The following is a 23,976-nucleotide window of genomic DNA, read 5'->3' on the forward strand; positions in this document are numbered from 1 at the left end:
CTGGATACCCAACCAGTGCCTTAAGTCAACGGCTCCCAAACCAATTCATCATCTTCCCTTCTCCTGGCTTTCCTGTTTCTGTCGATGGCATCACTGTTCCCTCTGCTACTCTGGCTGGAAACGTCTGAGTGAGTCATCCTTGACTCATCCTTCTCTCTTATTCTCCATATCAAATCAACTGCCGAATTCTGTAGTATCTGTTTCCATGATGTCACTTGAATCTGTCCCGTCCTTCCTATTGACACCATCCCTCTTCAGTGTGGGCTGTCATTACTTCCCTCTCCACAGGATCATCCTAACTTATTCCCTCACCATTAACCCACCTTCATTCTGCCGCTGACTTAAGCCTCCTCCAACACAGATCTAATCGCATCCTGCTGTTGCCAGCAGCCTGCCATGGATCCTCACTGCTGCCACACTAAATATAAACCATCTTTCAGCTTTATAAGTCACAATTCCTTTTGCAATACATGGTGTTCGAGCTAACCATACTAATCACTGATGCAGCACATGACTTTTGTCCTTTCAAGAACCCCCTTAATATTTAAATTGTCTGCAAAGGATGATAAGATCTTATATTGCTAAGTCTGGTATTCTATGCATTTATATGCTTGTTCTATCCACTTAGAAGATTTGACATTCCTGTATTCTTTATCTCACATTTATTTTTGCTTCCTCTACTATTTGGGCCTTTGTATGTACCAGGCGTTGTTCTAAAAGCTTTATTTACATGTAGGAAATAATTTCACTCTCCTAACAACTCCTATTGTATCCCCATTTTACCAATGACAAAACTGTGAGGCACAAAAGTTAACTTGCTGAGGTTCAGGTTCCATAACTAAGAAGTAGTAAAGCCAGGATGCAAATTCACATGATCTGGCCCCAGAGCCCATGCTCTTAATAACTGAACCCACATTTGTCTTTGTTACTTGCGTTATCTATATTATGGTTTGGATTTAACTGGTGTTTTGTAATTGAATTGAACCTTTAGGCATGTGTCCATTAATAGTCAGAAATAACAACGGTAGGCAGAGGGTGCAAATGTAACTTGATAGCACAAGCTGATTTTAGGTACTTCCCGGGAAGTTGCTGTGAAGCTAAGAGACAGCTTCTTGGAATTTTTGTCCTACTTCTTCTTTTTTTTCTTCTTATTCTAGTACATGGGCTGTATCGAAGTGCTGCAATCAATGAGATCACTGGATTTTGGAATGAGAACCCAAGTTACAAGGTAAGAAGCCAAAAATGGGAGGGGCTTTGAGGAGTATGGTTTAAAGTCACAATAATTTCTCCCACAGGAATTTTATGCAAACCTTCCAATTCGTTATGCGCTTTTATTCATGCGACTGGAGCACAGAAGTCTCGCCCAGTGACCTTCAATGAGTGTCTCGGTCTCATCGTGTGAAAGATTTCTCAACTGTGTGGCAGTGCATCTGTGTTTCATGTGAGGATGAATAAGATGATACAGTCTACAGAAATAGCTGGTTTCCCAGGTACCAAAAGTATTTAAAATTATGCCTGGCAGGAAGCCATTACAGAATCAGACCTGTCAAGGAGGTAGCAGAAAATAAGACCAAGTAAGACTTTCAACATGAGAAAGCCCAAGCTTTACCCAAGCTCTTCCTGACGTGAGAACCTGCTTACTCCTTGCCTGGGTCTCCCTCCTCTATGTACAGTGAGCTAGATGGAACAGTGGAACCAGGGAAGCTTTACCCAGGGTGACCCCAGGGAGCTTAGGGGAAGAAATCAGAATCTCTGTTATGTGGAGCTCAAGTCAGAAGCAGAAATACAAGGCATGGTTCATTAAAGCTAAGCCCAAAGCAAGGATGGAAAGAAGGAGTGAATGCAGACTGGCAACTGGAAAAATTGTGAAGTGAGGGAGATGAGGTGAGAGGACTGGGTCAATATGAGTGGTTCAGAATGAAGACTTGGGCATCCATTGGATGTGGTGCCAAGGTTTGTCTAGGGGCATGCCACAGTAGATCTGTGCTTACAGGCCTCCTGTTCTGAAGGTGAATGTTGTCATGTAGAGAATAACTCTCCCTAATGCCCATCCCATGAAATTCTAGGCCTAGAAAAAGAAGTATCCTGTGGTCAAAAAATGTAGGGAAAGGAGCCACATCACTCTTTAGGAGACTACAGTATACAATAGTATATTTAAGACTCTGAGCCTGCTGCAGTGGCTCACGCTTGTAATCCCAGCAACTCAGGAGGCTGAGGTTGGAAGACTGCTTGAGGCCAGGAGTTTGAGACCAGCAAGGGCAACATAGTGAGACTCCAACTCTACAAAAGTAGAAAGAACATAGCCAGGCATGGTAGCACATGCCAGTAGCCCCAGCTACTCAGGAGGCTGAGGTTGGAGGATCACTTGAGCCCAGGAGTTCAAGGCTTCAGTGAGAGATGATTGTGCCAATACACTCCTGTGTGGGTGACAGCAAGACCCTGACTCTTAAAAAAACAAAAAAAAAACAAAAAAAAGACTGAGTAGTCCTGTGCTGCTATAGTTGAAAAAAACTCTACCCCTCAAAATTCTCTTTTTCTTTTTTCTTTCTTTTTTTTTTTTTTTTTTTTTTTTTTTTTTTTTTTTTGAGACAGAGTCTCACTCTGTCTCCCAGACTGGAGTGGTGCAATCTTGGCTCACCGCCACCTCCGCCTCCCAGGTTCAAGCAATTCTCCTGCCTCCACCTCCCAAGTAGCCGGGACTACAGGTGCCCACCACCACGCCTGGCTAATTTTGTATTTTTAGTAGAGATGGGGTTTCACTATGTTGGCCAGGCTGGTCTTGAACTCCTGACCTCAGGTGATCCACCTGCCTTGGACTCCCAAAGTTCTGGGATTAAGGCGTGAGCCACTACACCCAGACTTACCTCAAGATTTTCTAAACTTATTGGGCCTTGGATCCTTTTTTCATATAACAGAAATGTACATCCTAGGGTTCCATGAAATGTGCCTTAGGAAATGCTGATTTGGACTCTCTGCCTCATGATGCATTCAAATCTGCCTTTCCAAACCTCTCTCAACCTATCCTTGGTATTTCCTCTGGAGTCAAACATATTATATAATCCTGTTTTTTGTACTCTTGGTGCCTACGTCAGTCACTGGCACATGGCAGAGGCTCAGTGGGTATTTATTGAATAAATTCATGGTTCCACCTGAGTACACTTCCAGTATTTGCAAGCAGCTACATTTCTTCTCCCCTTTAAATCTTCTCTTACACATTCTCAGTGCCTTCAATTACTCTTCAAGTGACATGGTATCTAGACTACTTTCCAAACTGTTAGCCCTACTTTGATGGACATATTTCAGGGTTTACTCCATTTTGATGATTCTTAATCTTGAGAAAATTTTTCTTCCAATCCTCAGCAGGCTACAGATGAGAGAAAGAGGGCTGATACCCCAGGTGGGCACAGGACAAAGGAATTCCCACTGTCCTAACCTGAGAGCTATGGTCTGAATATGTCCCCTCAACATTTATGTATCGAAACTTAATTCCCACTGTGAAAGTATTAAGAGGCAGGGCCTTTAGGAGGGGATTAATTCATTGGCCAGAGCCCTCATGAGTGGGATTAGGAATCTTATAAAAGAGGTGCAAGGGAGCATGTAAGGATGCAGCAAGAAGAACCCGGCTAAGAAGCAGCGTGAGCCTTCATCACACACCAGATCTACTGGTGCCTTGATCTTGGACTCCTCAGCCTCAAGAAGTGTAAGAAATACATTTCTATTATTTATTCATTACCCAGTCTGGGGTATTTTGTTATGGCAGCAGGAATGGACTAAGACACTGAGGATGACTAATTTTCTGTTCATTCACCCATTCATTCATTGATTCTTTCTCTTTCACTCGAATGTTTATAGAGTACCCATAAAGTGCCTGAAACTGTTCAAGCATTAAGGATCAAGCAGTGAATAAGACAAAGGCTCTACCCTCATGGAATTTACATTGTTGCTGGGGAAACAGACTATAGGCAAGGAAACAGATAAATAAGCAATATACTTTCAGATAGGAAGAAGTGCTTATTTCCTGCATCAAAAAAGCAGGGAATGAGGATAGAGATTTAGGTGGTGGGTTTTTAAATTTTATTTTATTTTCTAGTTGTAAAATGTTGCATGTTTACTTAGACGATTTGGAAAGTACAGAAAAGTATGAAAGAGAAAATTACTCAGAATCTTACCTAGGGAGGGTGTCTATTAACAGTCTGTGTTTGAAATCCCTTTCCAGTATTTTTTTCTATACATGAGCTTACAAAGAATTTTACACAAAATCTGAACAATATTATATACTAAGTCTCCCATAATGAGCAATCTCCTGTTGCTAAAGATTCTAAAGTATGTTTTATCATGGTAAAATACACATAACAAGATTTACTATTTTAATCATTTGTAAGTGTATAGTTCAGTGGCATTAAGCACATTCACACTGTTGTGCAACTATCATCCCCATCCATCTGCAGAACTTTTTCATCTTCCCAAAGATGAAAAACTGTATGCATTAAACTCTGTACCCATTAAACAGTAACTTCTGGCTGGGCGTGGTGGCTCACACCTGTAATCCCAGCACTGGGAGGCTGAGGCAGATGGATCACTTGAGGTCGGGAGTTTGAGACCACCTGACCAACATGGTGAAACCCTGTTTCTACTAAAAAAATAAAAAATTAGCCAGGCATTGTGGCACCTGTAATCCCAGCTACTTGGGAGGCTGAGGCAGGAGAATTGCTTGAACCTGGGAGGCAGAGGTTGCAGTGAGCCAAGATTGCACCATTGCACTCCAGACTGGGCAACAAGAGCAAAACTCCATCTCAAAGGGAAAAAAAAAAAAACGATAACTTCCCATTTCCTCTTCCTCCCCAGCCCCTGGCAACCACTGTTCTACTTTTTGTGTCTATGAATTTGACTGGTCTAGGTACCTCATAAAAGTGGAAACATACAGTATTTGTCCTTTTCTGTTTGGCTTATTTCCTTTAGCACAATATATTCAAGATTAATTCATGTTGTAGCATGTGTCAGAATTTCATTCCTTTTAAGGCTCAATACTACTCTCTATTTTATGTCTATACTACATTTTGTCTATTCATCCATCAGTCAATAGACATATGGGTTGTTTTTCTAAAATTTTAATGACCGCATAACATTCTCTTCTCCTCCTCCTCGTCTTCCTCCTCCTCCTCCACCTCCTCTTCTCCTTCTCCTTCTCCTTCTCCTCCTTCTTCTTCATATATAGAGACAGGGTCTCGATGTGTTGGCCAGGCTGATCTTGAACTTCTGGGCTCATGGGATCCTCCCACCTCAGCCTTCCAAAGTGCTAGGATTACAGGCATGATCCACCATGCCTGGCCTCTTCTATTTTTCATTATTATAAGTAATGCTGTGATTAACATCATATGTATATGTTGATTATATTTCCAAAGGACAAATTCTAGAATTAGGATCTCTAGGTCAAACAATATAAATGTTTTAAAGGCTTTTGATATGTATTGCTGGATGGCTCTGCAGTCTATTTGTACTAATTGATACCCCCTTTTCCCAGCCATTTATCTATTTTTATCTACTTAAAAAAATCTCTGGCCAGGCGCGGTGGCTCATGCCTGTAATCCCAGCACTTTGGGAGGCCAAGGCGGGCAGAATAATTTGTAGATTTTTATTTTTACATACAACTAGAAACCCACCAAGTAAGATATAGGAAGTTACTAATATTAAGAATTTGTAAATTAAAATGAGCGCATTATTCGGGTTTATCAAGAATGATCATTCATCATTTGGATGTGCAATATTACAAAGCCCCTGCTCCTGCACAGTTGAAGGTAATTGGAATTCCCATGCCGGGCGCAGTGGCTCACGCCTGTAATCCCAGCATTTTGAGAGGCCGAGGCGGGTGGATCACGAGATCAGGAGATTGAGACAATCCAGGCTAACACAGTGAAACCCCATCTCTACTAAAAATACAAAAATTAAAAAAAAATTAGCCAGGCGTGGTGGCAGGTGCCTGTAGTCCCAGCTACTCAGGAGGCTGAGGCAAGAGAATGGCGTGAACCCAGGAGGCAGAGCTTGCAGTGAGCTGAGATGGCGCCACTGCACTCCAGCCTGGGTGACAGAGCAAGACTCCCTCTCAGAAAAAAAGAAAGCTCTGTAAACTTGTAAGTCTATATTTCCCTATTATTTTGTAAATAGTAAAAGGTGAACTGTTTTTTTTTTTCCCCTCTGCTTTGAGGATTCAGTTATGTCTAACATACACACCCAGGGGAAGATGTCTGGTATGGTATCTGGATATTGTTTCTTGTAGATGTGTCTATACATGATTCAGGCATGGCTGATTGTGTTCTAAGCAGTTATGGAAGCTCGAGGGTAGTGGTCTTTTATTTTAGATCTGGTGGTCAGGAAGCCCTATCGAAGGAGAGGACATTTGAGCTAGGGCCTGAATAAAGGGATCCAGCCATGAAAGTATCTGAGAGAAGAGAGCTGAAGGCAGAGGGAAGATGGCCATGGACATCATGGGTCCATGGTGGCAACATTCGGTCAGGGAGTTTGATAAAAATGTGAGAGAGGTCGGGCACGGTGGCTCACACCTGTAGTCCCAGCACTTTGGGAGGCCAAGGTGAGAGAATCATTTGAGTCTTGCAGTTTGAGACCAGCCTGAGCAACATAGTGAAATCCCATCTCTACCAAAAATAAAGCATAGTAGTGCAAGTCTGTAGTCCCAGCTATGCTATAGGCCAAGGTGGGAGGATCACCTGAACCTGGAAGGTCAAAGCTGCAGTGAATTGTGACTACACCACTGCACTCCAGCCTAGGTGACAGAGCAAGACCCCATCTCTAAAAAAAAAAAAAAAAAAAAAAAAAAAAAAAAAATTAAAATTAATTTTTAAGAGTGTGAGAGGATATGCATCTTCTCCCAAGAGTGGATGCAAAAACATTCAATGGTCAACTCAGGAGAAGGAAAGGCTGACTGGAGGGGAGGGTCAAATTTTAAAATGTCCTATGGTGTCAAGTGGTCCTACTTGAAGTCTGGAGATTCCAGCCACCAGTAGACTGGGGACCTTATCCAGGGTGGGTCTTGAAAGCAGTGAGGCTGATTTCCAAGTGCCAGGGCCAGACATCACTCCCTTGCTTCAAAATCCTGTCCCCATCCCAGCTTCTTGAACTATTTCCCTGGGGCTTGTTGAATTTGAAACGCTGTGACTTGCAGCTACTTGGATGTGAGAGCAGACCTGGAACTCCCTGACCCAGAAGGGAGAACAAAAAACCCCGTCAAAGAAGGGTAAATTTAAAACAAGAGAGAAGATATAAAATAGATTATCTCTCACTTTAAAGAATTAGCAAAAAATCAAAATTTGCTGAACAGAAAAATTATATTGCAGAATTCACCTCTGACTCCCTTTTAATGGTGAATTCCTTGGTGTTTCAAATAACGTTTTGTATGGAAATAAATTACTTTCACATTTTTTTCTCAGGAGCTCACATATTGCTGAAAGAGAGGGTGATCTTTGAAACTCTTCTTTGAAACTCTAGGTCTTGAACTAAATAGGACTATGAGCTAAATGAAAAGACTTTATAAGCATAAAAAATTTAAAGAAAAAAATGGAAACGATTCAACAGTAATGTTTAATGATAACATCTAAGACAATCGGTAACAAAACAACCTGAATAGTTGTTGACCATCAAAAATACATTGCAGTTGAAAGAAGAGAGATGGACAAAAAAGGAAAAATTAGAAGGAAGAACAGTATTTGGGAAGTTGGGTGGGAAATAGAGGTTGTTGAGAAAGTGGTCCATATGGCCTTGAGAAACACACATTATTGAATGAGCCAGTTTAAAGTCAAGGTGAGAGAATGTCCTATGGATACCACACTCAAATCAAATATTTCCATCCAGTTAACATATGGGGGAGTTGGGTGGGAGGGAGGTGGACGGGATCTTTTGTTGTGTTTTTTCAAAAAAATTTTCCATGGACCAAGTTAGGATTTCACAAGAAAAAACTGTATTTTGTGTGATCATAGCTATCTCTAGACATTGACATACCACCAAACACAGAGTAATTCAGGTGTGAATGCTGACAAACTGGTGTAAGTAATTACCGCTACAGATACAAACAATTGGAGGCTGATGTCTCACCCACTGTAAATAACTCACCATCTCTAGATTCCAAATATCAGGGAGACGGCAACATGAAATTCCTGATAATAAAGGAGGAGCCATGATTAAGAGTCAGCCTTTGAAACAAAGGAGAAAGATGGAGCAGAATTCTTGTCTTTAGAGGGACCTTTCTGCCAACCATTTGAGGGCTGAATCCACAGACTTAGAACACAAAAAGTACTCAGATAAGAGCAGAGGAAAATAAAAGGACAAGAGGCCATTGACTTTCTCAGCCATTCCCGGATGTCACCCCTTTCAAAGCTCTCATCTTGCTTCCCTACCTTGACTCTAGATTTAGTCCCTGGGGGAGCCACTTGAACGGCTTTTACTGCTTGTTCCTCCACTAATTCTCACCCAGGCATTCATCCCCTTGACTGATTCTGGACCAGATCTCCATTTTTAATAATAGAATATTCATGCAAAAGGGCAAAAGAGGAGGTTTTTACTGATAGTAAAGAGAAACAAGATCATTAGGAAAACAAAGGTTCCTAGCCGCAGTTGTCTTTAAAATGTCTGGAACTGTATCAAAAGGAAACAAGGGAAGAGAGAAAATGAAGATCATGCTAAGAATGACATTGCTACTTAATCTCTCCTATAAAAATGTTCTCCTTATGTTTTTAAAAACACAGTTAAAGAAAATAAAACAATAACAACAACAAAAACACCAGACCTAAATCAGGAATCTCACACACACACAAGAAATCAGGTCACTAAAACTTAAAGCTCAGCTTCCTTCCCTTGAGTAAGCATCCACATCAAGTAAAGAAGAAAAAAAATCTTCCTTCTCTTCTAAGGATGGCTACCTCTTTGTGTCTAGGTGGGAACCTGCCTCAAATGCTGAAGGAGGAATAGACACATCAGGGTAAACCCAGTAAGTGGAGCTGGTGAGAAAGGGCTTGCCTTTCAACCCTGAAGAACAGAATACATTTTGATACCCAAGGAAATTGCAAAGGGAACACTTAGTTCACCACCACAGTACATAATTCACCTCAAGGGGCGGAGCACACCATTGGCAGGAGGGACCTCCAGATCACTGTCTTACTACTCTGTACTTTTCTGATATTTAGTGCCTTACACATGTGACTTGTATTCAGTAATAAAATCAGCCAGGCTCCCAGCACAGGATCTGCCCAAGCCAGGCTTACAGGGCAACTAAGAAGCAGTGGCTTGGAGTGGTGCGTTTTCCTCCTTAGTCTGATTGCCACCCTGGGGGTCTGTGAAGGAAAATGAGGAACTGTTAAAGAATGGGTGGCGAGTGTTCCCTTTTGAGGTCCTGGCTTCGGATTCATTTTCTCTAGCCGATCTCTACCTGTGCCTCATGGTGTATCTGTCCCATTCCATTCTGTGAAGGAAGAAACCCTGAGTGGTGTTTTTTTTTTTTGAACTGATGCTATAGACAGTAAGGAGGCTCTCTGGGTGATTTGGTACTAGCTAAAGCAACAAGGAAACAGATCATCATTCAGAAGATATTGTAATTGCATTAATTTCCTGTGTATAATGTTATTGCTTCTGAGCAGTGATTCTGCAAATTTCATTCACTATGTTGAAAATTTGGATTATTGGGCTTCAGCAGGACATTAAAGGCAGTGACAAATGCCTTTAATGACAAATGCATACTTCTGGGGATATGTGTGTGTGTGCGTGTGTGTGTGTGTGTGTGTGTGTGTATGTGAGCAACCATCAGCTGCAAAGCAGATTCAAGATGCAGCCGAACAATTACATAAAGTCCTGTACATGTGGTTTTCAAGAAACGTCAACTCGAGAAGGAAAAGCATTCTAGAGAGGTCAAATATCTGTATATTAGGTAGCTAAATTAAGATATGTTTGAAAACAGTCTGGCATTTGTCTAAATTTTCTGAGGATTGTAGGAACAGGATTAGTTACAGCAATGTATGGATGAGTGAGAGTATCTCTGCTAAGCCTTGGAGTAGTTGAACGGCATATGATATGTGTATTCTGTGTTGACTTGTTGCAGTTAGGAGTAGGATTGCAGCCACATGTCATGTGAAATAAAGACCACCAGAAAGGGGGATAAAAGGCCAAGTCTATTAATTTAGCAGGCAAGGGAACACTCCCCAGTGAAGAAATTTACTGAGCAGAGTGCTAAGGGGAAAAAAGTCAGGAGTTTTGAAGTTCTAATTTATAGCGATTATGCTAAGGATTGAAAACAAGCACACTGTAGCTAAGGCAGAATGTCCACGGTTGATTAAAACAGGTCGCATTGTTCATTGGTTAGGAAAGCGTGTTAAGACCCCTGCAATGGTCTGCTGTCCCAGGGTCAATGTTCATGGCCTTTATCAGCTGATTAGAACAATACACCATGCAATAAAACATAACATCCAAAGTTGATCTCCCCTCAGCGAGCACTGGTGTCAGTGGAAGGATGATTTCCTTTCACACATGTGCAGATGTCAGGAAGCCTTTGCTGGAAGTCTGATGTTGTGTATGTGAGTGTGTGCACAGTGACCACCTCTTTTAGTTTCAGGTTTCACTGCTCTCCAGTTTTGCCCAATCTAAGATCTCACTTTTCAGATACTTGAGATAATTGAAATAGCCAACTAAATTCCTTTTAGAAGCCTTCAAAGATCTAGTCATTTTAAAAAACAATTTCCAATCAATTGGGAATGGTTCTGATAGCATGACAAAGTCAAATGCAGACAGAGAGGGTATGAAAGTCAATTGAACCTTTTTGCTCTGTCATTAACACAATATCTTTCACATAGCAGGCACATAGTTACTATTTGTTTGAACAAACAGGTGTAAAGTCAAGAAATATAGCTGCTAAGGCAACCCACGGAATGGGAAAAATATTTGAAAATCACATATCTGATAAGGGATTAATATCCATAATATGTAAAGAAGTCCTATTACTCAACAAAAAATAAAGAACCTTATTGAAAAAATGGGCAGAGGACTTGAACAGATGTTTCTCTGAAGAAGATATACAATCATACGCATAATTCCTCTTATATGGGGTACCTACAGTAGTCAAATCCAAAGACAAGAAGTAGAATGGTAGCTGTCAGGCAATAGGGGGAGTTACTGTTTAATGCTTATAGAGTTTCAGTTGGGGAAGAGAGAAAAAGTTCTGTTCTGGAGATGGATGGCGGTGATAGTTGCACAACAATGTGAATCTGCTTAATGCCACTGAGCTGTATGCTTAAAAATTATTAAAATGGTAAATTTTGTATTATGTATATTTATTATATATATTTAAAACTGCAGTTACCAGATGAGTTATATTTCTGGGGTACTGAAGTATTCAATATTGTATATATTTTATTCTTTAAAAAGGGTGAAAAGCAAATAAGAAAAGGATAACTGAGGCTTCGGGGCTTAAGTTTCTAGCAGGTCATACAGCAAAGAGAATTTGGTAAGGAGTGTGTAGTGGCCTCTTCTAATTTCTTGACAGCGAATTCCAACCAAAAGCCACACTGGCAGAGAGGAGCTGCGGCAGAATAAGACAATGAAAGAGTAGCTAATAATAGCTAATGTTTGTTAACACTGCACAGAGCTTCTGCAACCACAAAATCACCTCGAAAGGAGTGATTTCCCCTTCTAAAGAAGGGAAAGTTGAGGCTCAGAGAGGTAAGTGGTCATTGTAAGACCACACAGCTGTTTTGGGGGGACTCAAACACTTAATGTTTCCTAGTGAGATTGCTTTGGATTGAAACTAAGAAACGGTTCTTGTGGGCTGTGAATGAACTAATCTGGGAGACAATCAAACGAAAGGCTCAAGTCTTTAAAAAGCACAACATGGCGCTGGGCGTGGTGGCTCATGCCTGTAATCTCAACACTTTGGGAGGCCGAGGCAGACAGTTCCCTTGAGCCCAGGAGTGTGAGACCAGCCTGGGCAACATGGTGAAACCCTGTCTCTACCAAAACTACAAGAATTGAAAACCAGCAATCCCGAGAGGACCCACAGACCCTCTGAAGGAAGCAGATTGCTCCTACGGGACCCAGGAGAACCCCCAAAACTGTGAGTGCCCTGGATGTGGAAGTGGGAAAGGGAGACCCTCCTTTCCTGAACAAACACACCCACTGGAGAAGCTGAAGGTCTGGTTTGCAGGAGAAGTTTCCAACTTTACCTGGAGCTGAGTCAATTTGGAGAGCTGAACGAAATACAAGGGTAGAGGAAGCAGTAGAAAGGCCCTGGGAGCTCGCTGGGCCCCCTAGCAGGCCATTCCTGCCTGCAACCACAGGGATCCATCAGGAGGGTGACCAGAGGAGCAGGGGTTAAAACTCCACAGGGAGAAGGAATTCTCTAGTTGAACTTTGTGGCAATTTGAATGGGGTGAGAAGCCTCCTGGCCAGAACCTGGGGGAGGGCACAAATCCTGTGCTCAGACTCCACATGTAGGGAAAGAACCAAGCCCTTTACTTTTGCAGCTGGGAGACGGGTAGCCTGGAGCTGGGGCAGGTTTTCAAGCCCCTGTCTCTCTCCATCTAGAAATAGACTGGGGGCTATTGGGGAGAGCACGGTGGGAGTTAAACCGGACCTTCGGTTTGCATGGGAGCTGTGTGAGGCCTGTGACTGCCAGCTTTCTCTGACTTCCCTGACAACCAACATGACTCAGCAGAGGAAGCCATAATCCTTCTAAGTACACAGCTCCAGTGACCTGGGAACCCCACCCCCATCCCCCACAGCAGCCACAGCAAGACCTGCCCAAGGAGAGTCAGAGCTCAGACATGCCTAGCCCCACCCCCAACTGATGGTCCTTCCCTACCCACCCTGGTAGCAGAAGACAAAGGGCATATAATCTTGGGAGTTCTAGGGCCCCACACACTGAGGGCTCCTCTCCATACTACTATAGCTGATGCTCTCTGGAAAGTGCCACCTCCTGGCAGGAGGCCAACCAGCCCAAAAATACAGCATCAAACCACCAAAGCTAAGGACCCCCATGGAGTCCACTGCACTCGCCCCTGCCCCCGCCCCCTCCACTGGAACAGGCACTGGTATCCACAGCTGAGAGACCCATAGACAGTTCACATCACAGGACTCTGTGCAGATGACCCCCAGAACCAGCCCAGAGCCAGGTAGACTCACTGAGTGGCTAGACCAAGAAGAAACAACAATCACTGCAGTTCGGCTCACAGGAAGCCACATCCATAGAAAAAGGGGGAGAGAACTACATCAAGGGAACACCCTGTGGGACAAAAGAATCTCAACAACAGCCTTCGGCCCTAGACCTTCCCTCTGACGGAGCCTACCCAAATAAGAAGGAACCAGAAAACCAACCCTGGTAATATGACGAAACAAGGCTCTTCAACACCACCCAAAAATCACACTAGTTCACCAGCAATGGATCCAAACAAAGAAGAAATCCATGACTTACCTGAAAAAGAATTCAGGATGTTAGTTATTAAGCTAATCAGGGAGGGACAAGAGAAGGGTGAAGCCCAATACAAGGAAATCCAGAAAATGATACAAGAAGTGAAGAGAGAAATATTTAAGGAAGTAGATAGCTTAAAGAAAAAGAAACAATAAAAAATTCAGGAAACTGTGGACACACTTTTAGAAATGTGAAATGCTCTGGAAAGTCTCAACAATAGAATTGAACAAGTAGAAGAAAGAAATTCAGAGCTTGAAGACAAGGTCTTCTAATTAACCCAATCCAACCAAGACACAGAAAAAAGAATAAGAAAATATGAGCGAAGCCTCGAAGAAGTCTGGGATTATGTTAAATGACAAACCTAGGAATAATTGGTGTTCCTGAGGAAGAAGAGAATTCCAAAAGCTTGGAAGACATATTTGGGGGAATAATCAAGGAAAACTTCCCTGGTCTTGCTAGAGACCTAGACATCCAAATATAAGAAGCACAAAGAACACCTGGGAAATTCATCACAAAAAGATCTTTGCCTAGGCACATTTTCAAAGTTAAGATGAAGGAAAGAATCTTAAGAGCTGTGAGACAGAAGCACCAGGTAACCTATAAAGGAAAACCTATTAGATTAACAGAAGATTTCTCAGCAGGAACCCTACAAGCTAGAAGGGATTGGGGCCCTATCTTCAGCCTCCTCAAACGAAACAATTATCAGCCAATAATTTTGTATCCAGTGAAACTAAGCATCATACATGAAGGAAAGATACAGTCTTTTTCAGACAAACAAATGCTGAGAGAATTCACCATCGCCACATCACCACTACAAGGACTGCTAAAAAGAGCTCTAAATCTTGAAACAAATCCTGGAAACACATCAAAACAGAACTTCTTTAAAGCATAAATCACACAGGACCTATAAAACAAAAATACAAGTTAAAAAGCAAAAACAAAACAAAAAAAAACTAAAGTACACAGGCAACAAAGGGCACATGAATGCTCTTCAGTCTAAACCTCACATTTCAATACTAACATTGAATGTAAATGGCCTAAATGCTCCACTTAAAAGACACACAACTGCAGAATGGATAAGAACTCACCAACCAAATATCTGCTGCCTTTAGGAGACTCACCTAACACGTAAGGACTCACATAAAGTAACGGGTAGGAAAAAAGCATTTCATGCAAATGGATGCCAAAAAACGAGCAGGGGTAGCTATTCTTGTATCAGACAAAATAAACCTTAAAGCAACAGCAGTAAAAGAGACAACAAGGGACATTATATAATGGTAAAAGACCTTGTCCAACAGGAAAATAGCACAATCCTAAACATATATGAACCTAACACTGGAGCTCCCAAATTTATAAAACAATTACTAATAGACCTAAGAAATGAGATAGACAGCAACACAATAATAGTGGGGGACTTCAATACTCCACTGACAGCACTAGACAGGTCATCAAGGCAGAGAGTCAACAAAGAAACAATGGCTTTAAACTATATCTTGGAACAAGTGGACTGAAGAGATATATACAGAACATTTCATGCAGCAACTGCAGAATACACATTCTTTTCAACAGCACATGGAATTTTCTCCAAGATAGACCATGTGATAGACCATAAAACAAGCCTCAAAAAATTTAAGAAAGTTGAAATTATATCAAGCACTCTCTCAGACCACAGTGGAATAAAACTGGAAATCAACTCCAAAAGGAATCTTCAAAACCATGCAAATACATGGAAATTAAATAACCTGCTCCTGAATGAGCATTTGGGTCAAAAATGAAATCAAGATGGAAATTTAAAAATTCTTTGAACTGAACAAAAATAATGACACAATCTATCAAAACCTCTGGGATACAGCTAAGGCAGTGCTAAGAGGAAAGTTCATAGCCCTAAATGTCTACATCAAACAGACTGAAAGAGCACAAACAGACAATCTAAAGTCACACCTCAAGGAACTAGAGAAACAAGAACAAACCAAACCAAAACCCAGCAGAAGAAAGGAAATAACCAAGATCGGAGCAGAACTAAATGAAACTGAGACAAAGAAACAAACCAATACAAAAGATAAATGAAACAAAAAGATGGTTCTTTGAAAATATAAATAAAATTTATAGACCATTAGCAAGATTAACCAAGAAAAGAAGAGAGAAAATCCAAATAGCCTCACTAACAAACAAAACAGGAGATATTACAGCTGACACCACTGAAATACGAAAGATCATTCAAGGCTACTATGAGCACCTTTACACACATAAACTAGAAAACCTAGAAGAGATGGATACATTCCTGGAAAAATACAACCCTCCTAGCTTAAATCAGGAAGAATTAGATACCCTGAACAGACCAATAACAAGCAGCGAGATTGAAATGGTAACTTAAAAATTACCAACAACAAAAATAACCTCCAGGACCAGATGGATTCACAGCAGAATTCTACCAGACATTTGAAGAAGAGTTGGTACCAATCTTTTTGACATTATTCCACAAGATAGAGAAAGAAGCATACCTCCTTAATTCATTCTATGAAGCCAGCGTCACCCTAATACCAAAACCAGAAAAGGACATAACCAAAAAAGAAAACTACAGACCAATATCCTTGATGAACATCGATGCTAAACTCCTTAACAAAATTCTAGCTAATCGAATCCAACAACGTATCAAAAAAGATAATCCACTATGATCAAGTGGGTTTCATACCAGTGATGCGGGATAGTTTAACATACACAAGTCAATAAATGTGATACACCACATAAATAAAATTAAAAACAAAAATCACATGATCATTTCAATAGATGCAGAAAAGACATTTGTCAAAATCCAGCAATGCTTTATCATTAAAACTCTCAGCAAAATCAGCATACAAAGGACACAGCTTAATGTAATAAAAGCCATCTATGACAAACCCACAGCCAACATAATACTGAATAGGGAAATGTTGAAAACATTCCCTCTGAGAACTGGAACAAGACGAAGATGCCCACTCTCACCATTCCTCTTCAACATAGTAGTGGAAACCCTAGCCGGAGCAATCAGACAAGAGAAAGAAATAAACGGCATCCAAATCAGTAAAGAGGAAGTCAAACTGTCACTGCTTGCTAACAGTATGAGATACGATTTTTTACCTTGAAAACCTTAAAGACTCCTCCAGAAAGCTCCTGAACTGATTAAAGAATTCAGCAAATTTCTGGATACAAGATTAATGTACACAGATCAGTAGCTCTTCTATACATCAACAGCGACCAAGCTGAGAATTAAATCAAGAACTCAACACCTTTTACAATAGTGCAAAAAAAAAAAAAAATCCTAGGAATATACCTAACAAAAGAGTCAAAAGACCTCTACAAGGAAGACTACAAAACAATGCTGAAAGAAATCATAGATGACACAAACAAATGGAAACACATCCCATGCACATGGATGGGCAGAATCAGTATTGTGAAAATGACTATACTGCCAAAAGCAATCTACAAATTCAATGCAGTTCCCATCAAAACACCACCACCATTCTTCACAGAATTAGAAAAAACAATTCTAAAATTCCTGTGGAATGAAAAAAGAGCCTGCATAGCAAAAGAAAGACTAAACAAAAAGAACAAATCTGGAGGCATCACATTACCTGATTTCAAACTATACTATAGTGCCATAGTCACCAAAACAGTGTGGTACTGGTACAAAAATAGGCACATACACAAATGGAACAGAATAAACCCAGAAATAAATCCAAATACTTACAGCCAACTGATCTTCAACAAAGCAAACAAAAACATAAAGTGGGGAAAGGACACCCTTTTCAACAAATGGTGCTGGGATAACTGGCTAGCCATATGTAGGAGAATGAAACTGGATCCTCATCACTCACCTCATACAAAAATCAACTCAAGATTGATTACGTATTTAAACCTAAGACCTGAAACTATAAAAATTCTAGAAGATAACATTGGAAAAACTCTTCTAGACATTGGCTTAGCCAAGGATTTCATGACCAAGCATGCAAAAGCAAATGCAATAAAGACAAAGATAAATAGCTGGGACCTAATTAAACTAAAGAGCTTTTGCATGGCAAAAGGAACAGTCAGCAGAGTAAACAGACAACCCACAGAGTAGGAGAAAATCTTCACAATCTATACATCTGACAAAGGACTAATGTCCAGAATCTACAACGAACTCAAACAAATCAGTAAGAAAGAAAACAAACGATCCCATCAAAAAGTGGGCTAAGGACATGAATAGACACTTCTCAAAAGAAGATATACAAATAGCCAACAAACGTATGAAAAAATGCTCAACATCACTAATGATCAGGGAAATGCAAATCAAAATCACAATACAATACCACCTCACTCCTGCAAGAATGGCCATAATCAAAAAATCAAAAAACAGATGTTGACGTGGATGTGGTGAAGAGGGAACACATCTACACTGCTGGTGGCAATGTAAACTAGTACAGCCACTATGGAAAACAGTGTGGAGATTCCTTAAAGAACTAAAAGTAGAACTACCATTTGATCCAGCAATCCCACTACTGGGTATCTACTGGTGGTCTTAGAATGGCCACTTACCTCTCTGAGCCTCAACTTTCCCTTCTATCTACCCAGAGGAAAAGAAGTCATTATTCGAAAAATATACTTGCACACACAGGTTTATAGCAGCACAACTGCAAAATCATGGAACCAACCCAAATGCCCATCAATCAACAAGTGGATAAAGAAACTGTGGTATATATATATGTATTCATTCATTCCTTTTTATGACTGTGTAGTATTCCATCATATATGATTTGCATTTGCAGTGACCTGGATGAGACTGGAGACTATTATTCTAAGTGAAGTAACTCAGGAATGGAAAACCAAACATCATATGATCTCACTGATAAGTGGGAGCTAAGTTATGAGGACACAAAGGCATGAGAATGATGCAATGGACTTTGGGGACTTGGGGGGAAGAGTGGGAGGGGATGAGAGATAGAAGACTATAAGTATGGTGCAGTGTATACTGCTCGGGTGATGGGTGCATCAAAATCTCACAAACCACCACTAAAGACCTTACTCATGTAACCAAATATCACCTGTACCCCAATAACTTATGGAAAAAAAAACACAGACTTTAAAAAAATACAAAAATTAGCTGGGCATGATGGTATATGCCTGTAATCTCAGCTACTGGGAAGGCTGAGGGGAAAATCGCTTGAACCCAGGAGGCAGCAGTTGCAGTGAGCTGATCTAGTGCCACTGCACTCCAGCCTGGGAGACAGGGCACAACTCTGTCTCAAAAAAAAAAGGAAAAGAAAAAAAAAAAAGAAAGAAATCACACATCACCATGACCATTATCATTGGTAAGGTCAATCCTCTGGGCCACATCTAATTCTTAATTTTTTTTGCATTTCTTTTCTGATTATGAAAAGTAAATCTGGCCTATTGTAGAAATTGGTAAGTAGAATAAACTTTAAAAAAAGGCAAATCACTGGAGATAACCCATAGTAACAGTTTGATGTATGGTTTCTCTAATTGCATATTTAAAAACTAAAGTGATATCCTGTGGTGCATATTAATTTGTAACATGTTTTTGCCACTTGTTGGGCACATTTTGTAGGTCATTGAGTATGAGCAGTAATTGCTTTGATTTGAGCCTTAAGATAGAGGGAATAATTTTCAGTTCATCTGCTTGCCCTAGGCATATTTACTTCTGGGTTTTAAGTAACAGAAAATGATTGCCTAGCTTAAGCAAAAAGGGGAATTCCTTGAAAGGATATTGGGGCAGCTCATGGAACCTGAGGAGCAGTGAACAATCAAACTAATAAAGGACAGGGGCCAGGTCTTCTGAGGCCTTGGCAGCAGGAGTACAGGGACGCCCCCATCTCTGGTTCTCTTAGTTCCAAATACTAATTTCCAGTAAATATGGCGATTGAGGCTTAACCCTGGACCAGACATCTTTAATCAGGACAGCACTGTATTGTGGCAATATAGTAGTTCCATGGTAATCCTGTATTGAGAAGGGGAGTGGGTAGGGAAAAGGGGATGAGATGGGGAAGTAGGAGAGGGGAAGGGTAGGGGGAAATGGGGGAAGGACAAGGACAAGAAAAATCAGGTGGAAAAAGAAGTTTGTAAAATGAAGGTAGTAGACACAGTAAAAAATAGATTTCAACCTCAAAAGGAAAAGAAGACATTAGATCCATTTCTTTGGACTATTTAAATTATCCCTAAATATGCTCTACTAAAATCTAATATTTGCAAAATTGTTAATCAAATGTTTGATGTTATTATAGCAGTGAGTTAATTGTAGAACATAGTTCAATTGAGCTGTATTTTTATGTGGTGGTTAAACATTTCTAAACTTTGAGACTCCATGTATAGGTACTGTATATATTTAGGCCCCTTTTATAGGACTTAGGGCATTGTTTTAGTGTTTTAGATATTTATAGAGGTATATAAAATAGTCATAGTTTTCGTTCCATGACAAGCTGTTGGCAGTTTCTATATTTCATTTGCTGAGGAGTCCTTGGTCAGGAACGAAACTCCCAATTATAGTATCTTTTCCATGGAAAATATGATCTACATTATGAAGTGGTTTCTAAAAATATGTTGCGGCTAAAAGGAGGGCCTGCTAATTTATCCATATAAATCTATAGAAACATACAGATGTGCAGATATTATTACACAAACACAGCTCCTCAATCAGGCAATATATACACATTCACTAGCCTAAGCAAGAATAGTTATATATCTGTCCATGTTGAAATATAGATGATAACGGATGGCTTCAAGTGTTTGAAGAGAAACAAATTAATTCAGAGATTAAAACATATGAATGTGAAAGCCTATGCATGTGTATTTTTAGCTCTGATTGCTGAATGAAATAGCTTTCTCCAGTGATTTCTTCCCAGGCCTTCTTTATCATACAGAGTCAGATGACAACACATTCTAGTATCTCTGTTTGGTGGCCCCTTTTTGCTTTCCTTAAGCCTGGATTTCTAATTTTGATTTTGATAGATACAGTGGCCAGCCTCTAGTCTTAATCATTTTACAATGCAAGTAAGAATAGGCCTTTTGAACCATTGTTCTGGGAAGCACAGAAGCTGCAGTCGAATGGCAGCCTCCTGAGAAAGCTCAAGAGTGTGCCCCGGAGGATGTCTGGCCTGGAAGGGATTGGGTTCCCTAAGGTCTTTTTTCAGTGGATCAACCACAAGGGCTCCATCATCCATCATTTTTGGGCTTGAAGGTTTTCCTCAGAAGCCCAGTCCCTGCAGCTGGAAGGATTCAGAGCCACAGTTTCTAGAACATAGTTGTGTTGATAATTATTTATCGAATAACGGAGAGGTTTCTAGGCTTCTCAGGCCTGGATCACAGATCTTGAGATGACCCCGGAGGTCTTGAACTTTCCACGGTCACTACTGCTTAGAGAAAAGCAGAAAAGACCTAGAGAATCGAAAACATAGGATTTGACATGCTGAACCTGGCCAAATTCCAAAACAAGAAGCTCTTGGACAGTTAGGTCAGGTCCCTGGCTCAACGGGAGAGTGTTTTGCTTATGGGTGCCATCCGTGTGTGTGTGTGTGTTGTGTCTGTGTGTGTGTGTACGTGCGTGTGTGTCGTGTTTAGAGACAGGATCTCCTACTGTAACCCAGATCCTGTAACCCAGGCTGGAGTGCAGTGGCATGATCAGAGCTCCTTGCAGTCTCAAACTCCTGGGCTCAAGTGAGCCTCCCCCCTCAGCCTCCCAAGTAGCTAGGACCATAGTCATACACCACCACATCTGGCTAATTAAATTTTTTTTTTTTTTTTTTTTTTGTGGAGTTGAGGTCTTGCTATATTGCCCAGGCTGGTCTCAAACTCCAGGCCTCAAGCAGTCCTCCCACCTCAGCCTCCCAAAGTGCTGGGATTACAGGTGTGAGCCACTGTGCCCAGCCAGGTGTATTTTTGAACAAAGGAATAAAAATAAATTCCGTGAAGATACTCATTTGGATCAGACAGCCTTGGGGTCCACAAGCTGATTCAGATGAAGGGAAGGATTTCTCAATCACGTGGAACTGGATGAGCCTTAACCTCTTTCTAGTTGAAGAGATCAAACATGGTTTCAACTACTAGCAGGCTGTTGAAATAGCAGTTTATTATTAATTTATAGCGACTCTTATCAACTTTGTCATCACAAAATTTAACATTTATAAAATAGATATTACCATTAACCCTGTTTTGTCCATAAGAATATTGAGACTTAGAGAAATTTAAAAATTTACCAAGGTCATCTAGCAAGTCAATGGGTGGTAGAACTGGAAATCAGATCTGCCCTGCCTCTTGTGCATTATGGGTCAACCAAAGTGGAATAATTTTAAGGGACAAATCTTGGGGAAGTTCTGAAAGCCAGAAGGGACAGAATAAGGAAATGTTTAATCCTGGGTTTAAGATGCCAGATTCCTTGTTTGTGAGTTCTCTCTGGAAGGGCTTCATAAAGATACTCATACATCTGTAGGAAAAGATACTTTAATGTCCTTTTGTGATTTCTAAGGAGAAAAAAAATGCGTGAGATAGTAATTCTCAAACTTTAGTATGCAAAGGCTTGTTAAAACAGAGAATGTTAGCTGGGGATGGTGGCATGCACCTATAGTCCCAGCTACTTGGGAAGCTTAGATGGGAGGATCACTTGAGCTCAGGAGTTTGAGGCTGTAGTGTGTGATGATGACACACTTGTGAATAGCCACTGCACTCCAGCCTGGGCAACATAGTGAGCCCTTGTCTCTGAAACAAACAAACAAATATGTAATATTGGACCCCAGCCCCAGAGTTTTTTGATTCAATAATTTGCATGTCTAATGAGTTCCAGGTGATGCTAATGCTGCTGGTCCGAGGACTGCACTTTGAGGCCCGCATGTGCAAGGGAAGCCTATCCAGTGATTTTAAAATGAGGTCTCCACGTAATTTGGACCACAGATTACATGGAGGCTCCTTATTTTTGAGCAGGTGGTTCCCCAGAAAATCCCCCAAAGCATCTGCAAGTTTTAATTGTTGTTTTGTTTTTGCTTTTAAGAAAGGAAAATAGGAATATCAGGGAATGTGAGAGCAGTGAGTTTTAACTATGCTACATCCTAAATAGCTAGAAAAAAAAATAATGATATAATTCCTTTTGGGAAGAGTGAGCTAGATGGGAGGCACCCAAAACTCATCAAAAACCAATCTCATCCAGAGATAGTCTTTTCATTGGTAAAAGGAGAGCTTTGTGGCCAAAGTAAATTCAGGACAATTGGTGCATCTCTCTACCTGCCAGGCAGATTTATTCCATTTCCCGCTGGTGTTCTCAGTAGGGAAGCTGAGAAATGCCTTATAGAGTAAGTGCACAGCTCTGGTCCCTTTAATTATATGTGATTGAGTTGTAGTTTTTGAGAGCTGCACTTACTTTAGGAAATGTGTACTGTAGTGTATGTTTGAACAATTAAAAAGTGGGTGTTTTTGATCCAGATCATCTGTGTCTCTTATGAGAAATTCTCTGAAAATGATTTTTTTCACTGTTGTCTGTGACAAAATAGGTTCTTGAAAGACATCATCTAGTTAAGTGTATGCAAGTTTAAGGGGGCATAACTCTGGCAGCAGCTTGTTAGCAGGTCTCAGGCTGGATATTGAAACATGTTCTGAGATGGAGAGTTGAATGCAAAAGGTTTACTGGGAGGGCTCCTTGAAATCAACCGTCAAGGGAGTGAGGGAAGCAGGGCCTGGCAGAGGGAGAGGCTGAAAAGCAGTGAAGTCACAGCAGACTCCATGGGCAATTCTGGAGCTAGGATGGCACTTCAGAGTCGCCCCATATTGAGGTACGGGGACCAGGCCTTGGAACCCCATATTGACCAGTCAGGTCGTTGGATGCCTGCTGCCGCTGGGGTGGGGACATAACATGGGCAAGGCAACTTCCCCTAGAGAGCACAATTTCTGCGGAAGGAACTCAGCTATAATCCATGAGAAGTGAGCATTCCAGCAACTGGAGGAATGAGTACCTCTGTCCTGAAGGGGGATTGGATTTATATAGGGAGACAAGGGTTACACTTTGTTTTGACGACACAGCACTACCTAACATTCATATATTGAATACATTGTATTTCCAAGGCAGCCTACTAGGTACCATGCAATATCTGAAGAAAGCCAGACATGTATTCTGCCTTTATAGAAACTTATACCATCCATTACTATACACATGATAGACATAATTTGACCTACTATATAACATATTAACTATAGCATTCCAGTTATAACACAGAGAATACTTTGCTGGGTACTAGGTGTTGTATAAATTAGGTTAGACCCAGTTCTTTTTTTTTTTTTTTTTGAGACACGGTCTCACTTCCTTGCCCAGGCTGGAGTGCAATGGCACAATCTCAGTTAATTGCAGCCTTGACCTCCTGGGCTCAAGCAATCCTCCCACTTCAGCCTCCCCAAGTAGCTGGGACTACAGGTGCAAGCAAACACACCTGACTAACTTTTGTATTTTTTGTAGAGACAGGGTTTTCCATGTTGCACAGGCTGCTCTCAAACTCCTGAGCTCCAGCAAT

General features: G+C 40.9%; 1 protein-coding gene across 1 annotated transcript in view; it reads left to right on the forward strand.

Annotated features, from left to right (window-relative positions):
* Positions 1 to 23,976, forward strand: part of SHC4 (SHC adaptor protein 4) — a 139,513-nt gene that overhangs the window by 37,620 nt on the left and 77,917 nt on the right. Inside the window, exon 2 of the mRNA XM_030814122.1 lies at positions 1,158 to 1,228. Within this exon, the coding sequence (XP_030669982.1) occupies positions 1,158 to 1,228 (71 nt within the window). The remainder of the gene's footprint in view (positions 1 to 1,157; positions 1,229 to 23,976) is intronic.

Source organism: Nomascus leucogenys, chromosome 6, assembly GCF_006542625.1.
Source record: "Nomascus leucogenys isolate Asia chromosome 6, Asia_NLE_v1, whole genome shotgun sequence".
In the NCBI taxonomy this organism is placed as follows: domain Eukaryota; kingdom Metazoa; phylum Chordata; class Mammalia; order Primates; family Hylobatidae; genus Nomascus; species Nomascus leucogenys.